Here is a 15,903-nt window from a genome sequence, read left to right as displayed (position 1 = left end):
CAGTTGTGGGTCAAAAGAGGCAAGAGTCAAGTGCGTTGGGTATCCTGTGGCTATCTCAAACAATGAGCATTTATGAGTTCCAAGAGGGTGGATGTGATGTTTAGAAGAATTTATAGCAATGCCTTTGGCCAGGTTATTTGGAGGGCCTCTACAATTTTTTCCAATTGGGACTTCATGCCTTCAAGTAAACCAGAGGAATGAGGGTGGTAAGTGCAGTGACAGTTTTGTAAAACTGACCAAACAGCACAGATGTGTTGAAGTACTTGACCACTAAAAAGGATTCTTTGACCTTTATGCAGTTAGAGAAGAGTTTCCCAGGTGGGGACAATCTTTTCCTAAAGGTTTTAAGCCACAAAAGAGGGAGTAACCTGTCTGCAAGGGAAGTCTTCAGTTCGGTGTTGAACAGGCCATGACTAAAACATATTTATATGCACAAGACTGGGGAAGTTGTATGAAATTCATGTGCCAGACCGCAAATGGTTAATTAATCTGTTTAAAAAATCAGGAAACAGTATGAACAAGCTTCCCTGGGTTGAGCTTTGGACAAGTGGATCAACTGAGTTAGGCATTTTTGCAGGATTTTAAATAATTCCCCACAAATATTGATTCATGAACATTGTTATCTTGTCAATAAACCTATGGTTTAATGCAGGCACACGGGTGAGGAATGAGAATTTTAGAGTGTTAGGTCCAAACCTAGTTTTCTCTTTTATCAAACCAACAGTTGTTGAATTTCCATCTTGCTTTTCCTTTTCTGAGGATCATTGCTGGCCTTCTCTAGCGAGATTTTCTGAGTTATAATTTAGAGAAATATCCCTTTGGACCATGAGAGTTTTGGCTGCTGTTGGGTCCTTAAAGGGCAGCATTCCTTGTGGAAATGTCAGCAAGGTGATGTCCCTAGCTTTCAGAGAGTCAAGTTTAGGATGACCTGAAATATTAATAATAGCTGAAGTGTCAGTTTGAAGTGCTGCATCCAGTAATTCCTGAACATAGGGGCCATTTAAAATTTTATTTTCCCTGGAAGTAAGGAGCCACGTTGCTTCTAAAACTTTCCAAAGTCATGAGCCACTCCAAAAGCTTATGTACTATCAATATAGGCATTGGCAGTTTTGTCCTTGGCTGAAGTACAAAATCATATCAGAGTACATAATTCAGCCTCTTTGGGAAAAGTAGTCATAGGTAAAGGTGCTACCTCAACAATATCAATGGAAGTTGCTGTAGCGTAGGGAGAACAATATTTGCCATTATTGCCTTTTAAATAAGAATCTTTGGTGAGCCATGAGAAGTTGACTTCATTGGTGATGGAGGTGAGAAGACTAGCAGGGTTAAAGTGATTAAAACATCAACAAGAAAAATATGGTCGACACCTATTTTCTCAGCCAGGGGTTGAGTGTCCTGGCAGGGTCATTGCTCTTGCCCTTTGGCAGCTTGGCTGCTAGTCAGATCGAGGATGAAGCAGAACAGTTCTTTAGAAGTGACCACACAAACAACTGGGCAGTTTTGGCATGTACATCCCAACTCTGGTTTAATTATCAACATGTTGCAAATATTCTATATGTTTATAGAACTAATAAGAGGCTAGGTATTCCTGACAGGACAAGAAAAAGAAGATGGAAACACTTGGGATGGAAGATTGAAGATTTACATGGTGGTCAAGACAAGATGGTGGAGTAGAGGAAACTTGAGCTCACCTCCTCTCACGAGAACACCAAAATCACAACTAATGGTGGAACAACCATCAATAAAAAAGACCAGAACCTACCAAAAAAGATATTCTACATCCAAAGACAAAGAAGAAACCACAATGAGATGGTAGGAGGGGCACATTTGCAATATAATCAAATCCCAAACCCCACAGGTGTGCAACCAACAAACTGGAGAATAATTATATTGCAGGAGTGAGGGTTCTGAGCTCCATGTCAGGCTCCCGGCCTGAGTGTCTGGCAATGGGAGGAGGAGCACCCAGAGCATTTAGCTTTTGAAGGCCAGTGGGTCTTGATGGCTGAAGCTCCACAGGACTCCACTCGTGGAGGGCACACACAAGGTCTTACATGCACAAGGACCCAGGGCAAAAGCAGTGACTTCATAGGAGCCTGGAGCAGACCTACTTGGTATTGGAGGGTCTCCTGGGGAGATGGGGGCCAGCTGTGGCTCTCTCTGGCATCATAAAAGCTGGTGGTAGACATAGCAGGGAGCATTCATCTATGTGAATTCTGGCTGGAGGCAGACATCTTTGGTATTTGGCACCAAGACCTGGCCCCTCCAACAGTCTGTAGGCTCCAATGCTGGGACACCTTAGGCCAAACAAAAAAAGGGTGTGAACACAACCCCACCCATCAGCAGACAGGCTGCCTAAAGACTTCCTAAGCCCACAGCCACCTCTAGACATGCTGCTTGACATGGCCCTGTCCACCAGATGGCCAAGAACCAGCTCCAACTATCAGTGGACAGGCACCAGCCACTTCCACCAGGAAGCCTGCACAAGCCTCTAGACCAGACTCACTCATCAGGGGACAGATACCAGAAACAAGAAAACTACAGTCCTGCAGCCTGTGGAACTGAGTCCACAAACAGTTCAGAACCAACCTTGGGACCAGTTGGTCCCTGGCCCTTGGGCGATGAGAAGGTAGTGTACTGCTGGATATATAGGACGTCCCCTACAGAGGACCACTTCTCCAAGGTTGAGAAACATAACTAACCTTCCACATACATAAACATACAAGTAGAAATTTAGACAAAATGAGAGAGCAGAGGAATATGTTCCAGACAAAGGAACAAGATAAAACTCTGAAGAAAAACGAAGTGACATGTAGATAAGCAATCTACCTGAGAAAGTGTCAGAGTAATGATCGTAAAGATGATCCAAGAACTTGGGAAAAGAATGGATGCACAGAGTGACAAGTTACAAGAAGTTTTTAATAAAGAGTTAGAAAACATAAAGAACAATCAGAGATGAAGAATATAAGAACTGAAACGAAAAATACACTAGAAGGAATCGATAGCAGAATTAATGAGGCAGAAGGACAGATAAGTGAGCTGGAAGACAGAGTGGTGGAAATCACTGCCATGGAACAGAATAAAGAAAAAAGAATGCAAAGAAATGAGGACAGTTTAAGAGACTTCTGGGACAACGTCAAACACCAACATTCACATTATAGTGGTCCCAGAAGAAGAAGAGAGACAGATAGGGTCTGAGAAAATACTTGAAGAGATAATAGCTGAAAACTTCCCTAACATAGGAAAGGAAACAGTCACCCAAGTTCAGGAAGCACAGAGAGTCCCATACAGGATTAACCCAGGGAGGAACATGCTGAGACACATAGCAATCAAATTGACAAAAAGTGAAAATATTAAAAGCAACAAGGGAAAAGCAACAAGTGACATACAAGAGCATTCCCATAAAATTATCAACTGATTTTTCAGCAGAAGCTCTGCAGGACAGAAAGGAGTGGCATGATATATTTAAAGTGATGAAAGGGAAGAACCTACAACCAAGAATACTCTACCCAGCAAGGCTCTCATTCAGATTTGACAGAGAAATCAAAAGTTTTAGAGACAAGCAAAAGCTAAAGAATTCAGCAACACCAAATCAGTTTTACAACAAATGCTAAAGGAACTTCTCTAAGAGGAAAGGAAAAGGCCATAACTAGAAACAAGAAAATTATGAAATGGGAAATCTCTCCAGTAAAGGCAAACATAGAATAAAGGTAGGAAGTCATCCACACACAAATATGAAATCTAAACCAGTAATCATGAGAGGAGGAGAGTACAAATGCAGGATATTTGAAATGCATTTGAAATTGAGGTCAACAACTTAAAACATATATATGTATGTATATATACACATATATATACATACTACATACATATATACAGCACTATATATATGTGTATATATATAGACTACTATATCAAAACCTCAAAATCTATAATAGATATACAAACAAGAAAGAAAATAGAATCCAAACACAACACTAATGATAGTCATCAAATCACAAGAGAAGAGAATAAAAGAGGGAAGGAAGAAAAAAGACCTACAAAAACAAATCCAAAACATTTAACAAAATGGCAATAAGGACATACATATCGATAATTACCTTAAAGGTAAATGGATTAAATACTCCAACCGAAAGGCATAGATTGGCTGAATGGATACAAAAACAAGACCCATATATATGCTGTCTACAAGAGACCCACTTCAGATCTAGGGACACATACAGACTGAAAGTGAGGGGATGGAAAGCACCTCTTTCTAAAACTATTCCAAAAAATTGCAGAGGAAGGAACACTTTCAAACTCATTCAATGAGGCCACCATCACTCTAATACGAAACCAGACAAAGAAACCAAACACACAAAAATCACAGGCCAATATCACTGATGAAAATAGGTACAAAAATCTTCAAAAAAATACTAGCAAAACCAAAACCAACAATACTTTAAAAGGATCATACACCATGATCAAGTGGAATTTATCTCAGGGATGCAAAGATTTTTTGATAGTCATATATCAAGCAATTTGATACACCACATTAACAAAGTGAAGAATAAAAAACATATGATCATCTCAATAGATGCAGAAAAAGCTTTTGTAAATTCAACATCCATTTATGATAAAAACTCTCCAGAAACAGGGCATAGAGGGAACATACCTCAACATTACAAAGGCCATGTATGACAAACCCACAACTAACATCATACTCAATGGTGAAAAGCTAATATCATTTCCTCTAAGATCAGGAACAATACAAGGATGCCTATTCTCACCCCTTTTATTTGACAAAGTTTTGGGAGTCCTAGCCACAGCAATAAAAGGAGAAAAAGAAATAAAAGGAATCCACATTGGAAAAGAAGAAGTAAAACTGTCACTGTTTGCAGAAGACATGATACTATACATAGAAAATCCTAAAGATGCTACCAGAAAACTACTAGAACTCATCAGTGAATTTGGTAAAGTTGCAGTATACAAAATTAATGCACAGAAATCTCTTGCACTCCTATACGCTAACAATGAAAGATCAAAAAGAGAGATTAAAGAAACAATCTCATTTACCATTGCAACAAAAAGAATAAAATACCTAGGAATAAACCTACCTAAGGAGGCAAAAGACCTGTATGCAGAAAATTATAAAACACTGATGAAAGAAATCAAAGATGACATAAACGGATGGAGAAATATACCATGTTCTTGGATTGGAAGAATCAACATTGTGAAAATGACTATACCATCCAAAGCAATCTCAGATTCAATGCAATCTCTATCAAATTATCAATGGCATTTTTCACAGAATTAGAACAAAAAGGTTTACAATTTGTAATGGAAACACAAAAGACCCTGAAAAGCCAAAACAATCTTGAGAAAGAAAAACGGAGCTGGAGGAATCAGGCTCCCTGATTTCAGACTATACTACAAAGTTACAGTAATCAAAACAGTATGGAAAAATAAAAATGGAAACACAACACTCCAAAATCTATGGGATGCAGCAAAAGTAATTCTAAAAGGGAAGCTTATAATGATACAGGTCTTCCTCAAGAAACCAAAAACAAACAAAAACAAAACAAACAAAAACAAAAACAAAACAACAACAGAAAAACCTCAAATAAACAATCCAACCCACTGCCAAAAAGAATCAGAAATAAGAACAGAGCCCAAAGTCATCAGAAGGAAGGAAATAATGAAGATCAGAGAGGAAATAAATAAAATAGAGATAAAAAAGAAAAGATTAATGAAACCAGTAATTGGTTTTTTGAAAGGGTAAACAACACTGATAAACCTTTATCCAGGCTCACATAGAATAAAAGAAAGTGCACCCAATCAACAAAATAAGAAATGAAAGAGGAGAAATAATAACAAATAACACAGAAATAAAAAAGTCATAAGAGAATACTATGAACAGTTACATGCCAACAAATTAGAAAACCTAGAAGAAATAGACAAATTTCTAGAACCATACAAACTGTCAAGACTGAGTCAAGAAAAAATAAGAGAATTTGGACAGATCAATCACTAGAAGTGAAATTGAATTTGTAATAAAAAACAAAAGAAAACAAACAAACAAAAAACTCCTAGCAAACAAAAGTCCAGGACTGGACAGCTTCCCAAGGGAATTCTACCAAACACATAAAGAACTAATACCTATCCTTCACAAACAACTCCAAAAAATTGAAGAGCACGGAACACTCCCATGTTCATTCTATGAGGCTGCCATAACCCTGATACCAAAACCAAAGACAATACAGAAAAAAAAAAAAAAGAATATTACAGGCCATTATCTGTGCCTTCAAGAAAACTAAACCAACCATGGATATTGTAGACTTAGAATAATGGAAGGTCTTTAATGTTGAGAACTTTCCAACAATAGACTAGATTCTACCATAACTCTTCCTTTTCAGGTAGGGAGAGAAGGATCATTTTCACTAATTGAATAGGTTGCATAAAAAGTTGACCATTGTTCCAGTCCTTCCCATCATACACAGGTCCACTTGGGGCTGATAACATTGCCTTTGCCTTAACATGTGCAGGATGGCAAGTTCATAATCTTGCAACAAGGCTTTCACATAATGGCATTACTAATAATCAATGTAAAGTTTAACCACACAATACCTAAGAGCTTTACTAGCTTTACTAATTCCATGTTTTTAGTCAGTATTTGCATAGACTTGTTTAGACCTACTCACTCAAGAAGAACTGAATGTACTTTCTTTCTATGTAAGATTTTTTTTCCCTAGGCAGAGGAGATATGAAGATTAAGAGAAGACAAAGTTCTTGGCATTATGATATTACTACTTAGATTATTAGGAAAAGGATCACATTTTGTTTGATTTAGCATCTCATAAAAACCCTTCTAACCACATACATTAATAACAATAATGATGGTTTGTGGGGATTTGGTTGGTGTCCTGAGATGCTTAAAAGTCTAGCTACCAAACTGAAGTGAAAGCAATAGTTTAATTCAGAGGCCAGCAAATTTTACAGTGAAGGGCCAGGTAGTAAACATTAGGCTTTTCAGACAACTACTCAAATATGCTGTTGTAGCATGAAAGTAGCTATATAAAATATGTACACAAATGGGTGTGGCTTTATTCCAATAAAACTTTATTTAGAAAACCAGAAAAAGGGCAGGATTTGGTGTGTTGGCCATACTTTACATTTGAAGCTAAACATGATAAAACTGTGCTTTATGAGATGAGTTATGTCCTCCAGAAATTCATACTCTGATGTCCTAACATCTAGAACCTCAGAATTTACCCTTATTTGGAAATAGGATTGTCGTGGATATAATTAGTCAAATTAAGACAAGGTCTATAGAGGAGTAGATTAGGTCTGTAATTAATATGACTGGCATTCTCAAAAAAAGGGGAAATTTGGACATAGCCGCTCATACCTATACAAACACAAACACACACACACTCGCTCACACACACACAGGGAGAACACCATATGAAGATAAATGCAGAGATTGAAGTGGCGATTTACTTGCTAAGGAATTCCAAAGATGACCAGCAAACCAAAAGAAGCTAGATATGGAACAGATTTTTCATCAGAGCCCTTAGGAGGAATGGACCCTGCTGACTCCTTGATTTCAGAATTCTAGTCTCTAGAACTGTAAGACAATAAAGGTGGTTATTTAAGCCACCTGGTTTGTGGTACTTTGTCATGGCAACCCTAGAAATATAGTACACTGTCTTTAAATGTGGTCAAAATCAAGATACAGTAAGATATAATGATTCCAGGACTAGAAGAGAATAAACTGATGTTTGGATACATCCAAGATCCATGAAAAATGCCTGCAAGGTTTGATCCTTGCTACTTATGGGAGTCCTGCAACAGTCCTGTCACTGAGGGATGTTGCCCTGCTGAGGAGTCTCCCCAGAGCCCCCTTCATGTCCCTGTTCCTCAGACTGTAGATGAAAGGGTTTAACATGGGGGTGACCATGGTGTACATCACTGAGGCCACCAGACTTGTCCTAGAGGATGAAGTGCCTGCAGAACTAAGGTAGACCCCAAGGCCTGTGCCGTAGAACAAGAAAACCACTAAGAGGTGAGCCCCACAGGTGGAAAAAGCTTTGAACTTGCCCCCAGCTGAGGAAATCCTCAGTATGGAGGAAACAATTTGATAGTAAGAGAAAAGTATTCCACTGAAAGGAATCACGGCCAGAAGGCCAGTTGCAAAATACACCACTATGTTATTGATGAGAGTGTCAGAACAGGTGAGTTTCAGGACTTCAGGAAGATCACAAAAAAAGTGTGGGATTTCCAGATTTGTGCAGAAGGAGAGCCTCAAAATGGTCAAGGTTTCAATTAAGGAACCCATGACACTGAGGCACCAGGAGCCCAGAGCCAGCAGTCCACACACCTGGGAATTCATGATGACTGTGTAGTGCAGGGGGTGACAGATGGCCACAAAGCGATCATAGGCCATCACGGTCAGGAATAAATTGTCCAGGCACCCAAACACAATGAAAAAAAATATCTGGCTGAGGCAGGCTTTATATGTTATGACTTTGCTCTGTGTCTGGAGGTTCAGCAGCATCTTTGGGATGGTGGTGGAGGTGAAACAGATGTCAGCAAAGGACAGGTTGGAGAGAAAGAAGTACATGGGGGTGTGGAGGTGAGAGTCTGAGACGATGGCCAGGATGATGAGCAGATTCCCAGTGAATGTCACCAGGTACATGGACAGGAACAGTCCAAAGAGAATGAACTGAATCTCCGACTTTGCTGAAAATCCCAAGAGGAGAAATTCCAAAGCATGTGTTTGATTTCCTGATTCCATGTAGATGAAATAACTGCCAGGATATAGCAAAAAAAGCAACATTCAATTATCTCATAATAAAAGCAGCACAGAAATGTGGTTACCTTTAAATTCAGGTGAAAGAAATAATAAAGTACTGCCTTTTTCTAACTGCCTTTAGTTGGGGAGTTTGAAATGCTTCCATCCTTTTCTTTGCTGTCACTACTATCTGGAAATGTAGTCTTAATTTCAAAGTTGTCATATGCTTTATAACCTGTCTACTGAAAGTGTGGCATGTAGACCAGCAGGTCACATTACTCAAGAGCTTCTTTGAATGCAGAATCCAAGGCCCCACTCAGACCTGCTGAATCAGAATCTACATTTTAACAAGATCACCTGGAGTTTCACATGTTCATTAATGTTTGATTAATTGTCAAAATTAGTGTTGGTCTAGAGCATCTATGCCTTCTAGTCCTTTAGCTTTTATTTCTTATTTTATTTTTTTAACATTATTGGAGTATAACTGCTTTACAATGTTGTGTTAGGTTCTGCTATATAACAAAGTGAATCAGCTATATGTATACATATATCCCCATATCCCCTCCCTCTTGCATCTCCCTCCCACCCTCCCTATCCCACCCCTCTAGGTGGTCGCAAAGCACCGAGCTGATCTCCCTGTGCTATGCAGCTGCTTCCCACTAGCTATGTATTTTACATTTGGTAGTGTATATATGTCAATGGTACTCTCTCACTTCGTCCCAGCTTACCCTTCCCCCTCCCTGTGTCCTCAAGTCCATTCTCTGCATCTGCGTCATTATTCCTCTCCTGCTCCTAGGTTCTTCAGAACCATTTTTTTTTTAAGATCCCATATATATGTGTTAGCATACAGTATTTGTTTTTCTCTTTCTGACTTACTTCACTGTATATGACAGACTCTAGGTCCACCCATCACACTACAAATAACTCAATTTCGTTTCTTTTTATGGCTGAGTAATATTCCATTGTATATATGTGCCACATCTTCTTTATCCATTCATCTCTTGATGGACACTTAGGTTGCTTCCATGTCCTGGCTATTGTAAATAGTGCTGCAATGAACATTGTGGTACATGACTCTTTTTGAATTATGGTTTTCTCAGGGTATATGCCCAGTAGTGGGATTGCTGGGTCATATGGTAGTTCTATTTATAGTTTTTTAAGGAACCTCCATACTGTTCTCCATAGTGGCTGTATCAATTTACATACTCACCAACAGTGCAAGAGGGTTCCCTTTCTCCACACCCTCTCCAGCTATTATTGTTTGTAGATTTTTGATCATGGCCATTCTGACTGGTGTGAGGTGATACCTCATGGTAGTTTTGATTTGCATTTCTCTAATGATGAGTGATGTTGAGCATCCTTTCATGTCTTTGTTGGCAATCTGTATATCTTCTTTGGAGAAATGTCTGTTTAGGTCTTCTGCCCATTTTTGGATTGGGTTGTTTGTTTTTTTTGATATTGAGCTGCATGAGCTTCTTGTATATTTTGGAGATTAATTCTTTTCAGTTGTTTCATTTGCAAATATTTTCTCCTATTCTGAGGGTTGTCTTTTCATCTTGTTTATGGTTTCTTTTGCTGTGCAAAAGCTTTTAAGTTTCATTGGGTCCCATTTGTTTATTTTGTTTTTTATTTCCATTTCTCTAGGAGGTGGGTCAAAAAGGATCTTGCTGTAATTTACATCATAGAGTGTTCTTCCTATGTTTTCCTCTAAGAGTTTTATAGTGACTGACCTCACATTTAGGTCTTTAATCCATTTTGAGTTTATTTTTGTGTATGGTGTTAGGAAGTGTTCTAATTTCATTCTTTCGTATGTAGCTATCCAGTTTTCTCAGCACCACTTATTGAAGAGGCTGCCTTTTCTCCATTGTATATTCTTGCCTCCTTTATCAAAGATAAGGAGACCATATGTGCATGGGTTTATCTTTGGACCTTCTATCCTGTTCCATTGATCTATATAGTCCTTTAGCTTTTATGGCCTCACTTTTATTTTCCTCTACACATTCCCTCAAACCTCATTATTTAACATGTAGGCAAAAATAGAAAGTCAATAATTATGTTTTTTTAATGCCATGTATGTGGAGTTAATAAGTTCATACATTGGTATTATCTATTCCAAACATTGTTTATATACCCAACGTTTAATTTTCAGTGCAAATATCTATAATATTCACAATTTGCATTGCTTATATAATCATATATTACATCATTTTACATTTTTATTTGGTGACACTCTGTTCTGTGTCATTGGAAATCCTGTCACACATTATGGCTTTTTGCTTATCTTTCAGTAGGATTTCTGAAAGTACAGTTTAAAACATTAATATAAGTACTGCATGTTAGGCTAATGGTATATTAGGAAACTTTTTTAAGGTTAGGATTCAGAGTTTTTGTACATGAGCATATCTGTACATGCATACTTTAAAAAAGGCTTACAAGCTAGTTAGGGACTGATGTCAGAGAAAATAGTGGAGTAGGAAACTCCAATGCCCCAACACTCCACAAAAACACTGAAAATCCTGGGGAAACTGTCAGTATCAACTTTATCATGAATATGAAAAATAACTGATGGTTTATAAAAAGAAGTGAACCCTTAATCAAGAAAAATGTGACTGAAATCAGGTTAGAAAGCGTTTCGGTAATTTAACTTATTATTTCCCTAACATCCCCTTCCTGGCACAGTGGCAGTGTCGAATAAGGCAACCCACAGTCCCTGTGTGGACTCCTACTGCTGGAGCAGCAAAAATGTGTTTTTTGTTTTGACCTGTCTTATGGCTCCTTGAAGGACTAAAAAAAGTCTTTACCTTTACTTTGCCTAACTTGAAACTTCTCTCAAGGTGGGAAAGAAGCTATGTGGAGTGCAATTGTCAAGCATAATTAAAGACAGATGAACTATCTGCTGGTGTCTGGGGCAAAACATATGAGTTGAGGCAAATGATAGGTACACTGAAATGCCTGGGAGAAAATGCTGGGGAGTGAGATGGTTTGGATATATAACTATAAAAGTGTTCACGTGTTATTTGGAATTTAAAAGGCCTGGCACATATCCAAGGTAGAAAGCCTGCTCAGAAAACATCAAAAAGCCCTGATCTCTCACCTCTGACTGATATTCAAGGTTCTGGGCAAGCAACAAGTGAAGACAAAAGCAAAGAGATATAAAATGCCCAGCTGAGTATTAAAAGAATGTCCACACACACACACACACACACACACACACACACACACAGCCAAACAGTAAAGATTGGGAAATTTTAGTCTTTGATTCCAGAGTTTAAGGAAATCTCTCTACCACTAGCTGACCAATAAGATAAAAGAACAGAGACTTCAGTGATCACACATGACAAAAAATACAATCTTAAAAAATTAGTTTATAGAAGTCATTAAGCAAACAAACAAATACTATCCACAATAAGCAGTAACAACATACCCCAATGAGGAGGGGAAAATCTGATTTCCAGAATTATGACAATTTAAAATTCAAAATATTTAGTTTTCAAGAATAACAAGAAAAAAATATAATGCATGCAGAGAAACAAGAATGTATGGTTCATTCACAGGAAAAATAAAATAGTAGAACCTGAATTTGAGGTGGCCCAGACCTTGTACTTACCAGAGAAAGACTTAATATCAACTTTCTTAAATATGCTTACAGAACTAAAGGAAGCCATGCACAAAGAGTTAAAGGAAACCTGGCTGTCTCACCAAATAGAGAACATATATAAACAGATAAAAATTATGAAAGCAACCTAATAGAAATTCTAAAGTTTAAAAGTGCTGTAACTGAAATGAGAAATTCACTACTAGTCTTCATTAACATATATGGTCAAGTGGAAGAAAGTATTAGTACCTGAAGGTAAGTCAATGGAGATTATGTATTCTGAGGAGCAAGAAGGAAAAAGAATGAGAAAAATGAACAGAACCTAAGAAACCTATGAAATCCATCAAATATAGCAACATATGTATAATTGGAGTCCCCAAATGATAGGGGAGGGAAAGGGGTAGAACAAATATTTGAAAAAATAATGACTGAAAAATTTAAAAATTCCCCATTTGATAAAAGATATGAATCTACATGTTCAGGAAGCTCAACAAACTCCAAGCAGGATAAACTCAAAGAGATCTATACTGAGACACATTGTAATCAAACTGTCAAAAACCTTAAAGACAAAGAGAGGATCTTGAAAGCAGCAAAAGAGAAGTGACTCATAACATAAGAGGGAATCTTAGTAAGATTAACAGTTGATTTCTCATGAGAAATATGGCAGTCAGAAGGTAGTGGGGGTGTCATATTTAAAGTGCTGGGCTGTGTGTGGGGGAAGACATCAACCAAGAATTGTATATCCAGCAAAACTGTCCTTCAAAAATGAAGAATATAATCCGTGAAAAAGAATTAAGCCATGAAAAGAAATACACATTACAACTTGGATGAAAATGCAAAATATTATGCTAAGTGAAGGAAATTCAACACAAAGACCACATATTGTATGATTCCATGTATATAAAATATATAGAATACATAAATCCATAGAGACATACACATGAGTACATACACAGGGACTAGGGCAGGAGGTAATGGAGAGAAACTGCTCTTATAATGTATAAATGATTTTACTTTGGAATGATGGAAATGTTTTAGAACTAGGTAGAGGTAGTGGCTGCACAATACAACTGTTTGCCTAAAAACGGTTAACTTTATGTTATGTGAATTTCAACTCAAATTATTTTTTTAAAGAAGAAGAAATTAAGACATTCCTAGATAAACAAGTTGAAGGAGTTTGTTGTTGGTAGACCTACCCTATACATAATGCTAAAGGGAGTCCTTCAGGCTGAAAGGAAAGAACACTGGGCAGTAACTGGAAACCATATGAAGAAATAAATAACACTGATAAACATATAAGTAAACATGGAAGTCAGTATTATTGTATTGTTGCGTAGTAACTCCTCACTTATGAGTACAGGAGATGAAATGATAAGAGAGAGATGAGAAGCTGGCTCTTGTAGGAAAAATAGAAACACTCTAGAGAATGGAAGTTCTAGATCATGAAAAAAAGCTCCTAGAATTGAAATTGTGAATGAGAGAGGCATAAAATAGGTGTCAAGAGAGAATGGAGGGCTTCCCTGGTGGCTCAGTGGTTGAGTCCGCCTGCCAATGCAGGGGACATGGGTTCGAGCCCTGGCCCGGGAAGATCCCACATGCCGCGGAGCAGCTAAGCCCATGAGCCACAACTACTGAGCCTGCATTCTAGAGCCCGCGAACCACAACTACTGAAGCCCGCGTGCCTAGAGCCTGTGCTCCTCAACAAGAAGCCTGCGCACCGCAACGAAGGGTAGCCCCCGTTCACAACTAGAGAAAGACTGTGAGCAGCAACGAGGACCCAAAGCAGACATAAATAAATAAATAAACTTATTTAAAAAAAAGAGAGAGAGGATGGAGAGAGGATGTCATGAATGCAAAGATCCACTCATAGCTAAAGACTTAAATGGTACAGGATTCTTGCAAATGGACTTTCCCTCTCTTTTTGCACTCCTCTGTCTTATGGGAGTTAGTGTTTACCAGAACTTCCTCTAACTCAATACCCGTAGACCAGTGTTTCTCTATCCTTTTTCATTTTTGCCCCTTCAGGAAACTTTTTAGGCATTTTTTTTCCAGAATGCCTCCCCATCTCCCCATTCTTGAAATGTTAACCACAGATATATCATTTATCTGTTAATGCACAGTAGTGCTCTAGAGAGCCACAAATCATTGTAATACCTATGTTTTTTTTCACTCTGTGGAAAAATATACTTTTGCCTCCTTGGGGTGGTTTCACCTCCATTAAGAATGCGTGTTCTTGGCAAAGTACTTGTTGGGCCTTTCCAGCCCAATAATTCCATCACATAATTCAAGGAATGCATTTCATTGGTAAATGTGTGTGTGTGTGTGGGGGGGTGTTTGTTGGTGGGGATAGAGCTCTGCCCTCAGGAAGGGAAGGAGATGAAGGCAGGCAGGCTTTACCTGGACCACAGTGGTGTCTCTGAAAGGCAAAAGTATGTTAATTCTCATTATTGGATTTGCAGTCTGCAGAACAAGGGCATGGGGTCATATTTGCAGTTTTAGGGCTTCTGTAGTTACATTCTCTCTTCTACCCAGCTAATAACTTGTCCTAGTGTTATGATAGATGTTGAGTAATGTAGCTTATGGGGAGCAAGTGGACCTAAGCATGCAGGAAGTTTGGTTACTCATTGAATTCTTCTACTTACATATGTAAATCCACAAGCACGAGGTTCTTTATTTTATAGGCATCACTTCTTTAGTTTTGACCTCCACTCTTAAGAGTGCCCAAAGAAACAATCTCAGAGTCCCTGACCTGGTGTTTCTCCACACTCTAGAGGAAGGAGACACACATCGGTTCAAGGATCATTGAGACTCTGATGCCTTCATTCAAAGATATGGCAATGCCTCCTGAACACACCCAACCTCACCTGAGACAATCCCAAGAGCATCCCCATGTCTTCATGTTGATCCACAGAGGGAGGACTCCAAAAACAGGGAAATCGTTTCAGGTGTGAGACATTGGCTGGATTCACTGGAAGTCTCTTAGGACCTCCCAAATGAGGTGTACCACTCTTCTGGAATCTGGTAATAATGGTTTCAGGTTACCAACTTTGCGGGGAGGGGGGGGGGAGAGATTTTTCTTATCAAACGCATATAAGATTGGTATGTAAAAATAACAAAGCTCCAGGAAATATACAGAGACAGGTCATTCCAAAATCTTAATTTGAGTATTAAAGCAGGATCAGATGGAGACGTGTTAATTGGAGTCACCAAATTAATGTTAATACAGGAAATTGTCCTCTAAGGCAGTGCAGTAAGTCTTTACTACTCAGGAGTCTGAAAGCTCTTGTCATTCAGATGGGATCTGAACTTGTAACTCTGATCAAGGTTTACTGCTGATTTTTTCCAAAATATCTTAATACCTGAGCCATGATGTAATGTCTCTGCCGCAGCTCTACCCCAGTGTGGGTATTATCACATGTGATGTCTCTAGCCTATGTTAAGAAATACTTCAAGAACCTTAAAGTGTTTTTGGATTCCTTGAAGGGAATTGGCTGGAGACAGTGCTCCCTTCACCACACAATGTGACTGTTTTACAAGA

General features: G+C 38.5%; 1 protein-coding gene across 1 annotated transcript; it reads right to left on the bottom strand.

Annotated features, from left to right (window-relative positions):
• Nucleotides 1-7,072: 7,072 nt before the first annotated feature.
• Nucleotides 7,073-11,973, bottom strand: LOC309624619 (olfactory receptor 7C1-like). Its single transcript, XM_082382909.1, has one exon. It carries the CDS (start codon nt 8,813-8,815, stop codon nt 7,811-7,813), a length of 1,005 nt encoding a protein of 334 aa, XP_082239035.1. The 5' UTR covers nt 8,816-11,973; the 3' UTR covers nt 7,073-7,810.
• Between the last annotated feature and the right edge of the window lie 3,930 nt (nt 11,974-15,903).

This window comes from Balaenoptera borealis (assembly GCF_965194805.1).
Source record: "Balaenoptera borealis genome assembly, chromosome: 2".
Classification (NCBI taxonomy): Eukaryota; Metazoa; Chordata; class Mammalia; order Artiodactyla; family Balaenopteridae; genus Balaenoptera; species Balaenoptera borealis.
The sequence above is the reverse complement of the archived record's forward strand: the minus strand, read 5'-3'. Positions and strand labels throughout refer to the sequence as shown.

Coding starts and splice junctions, on each gene's coding strand:
- LOC309624619 (XM_082382909.1), bottom strand. CDS start 8,815: ATGTTGCTTTTTTTGCTATATCCTGGCAGTTATTTCATCTACATGGAA.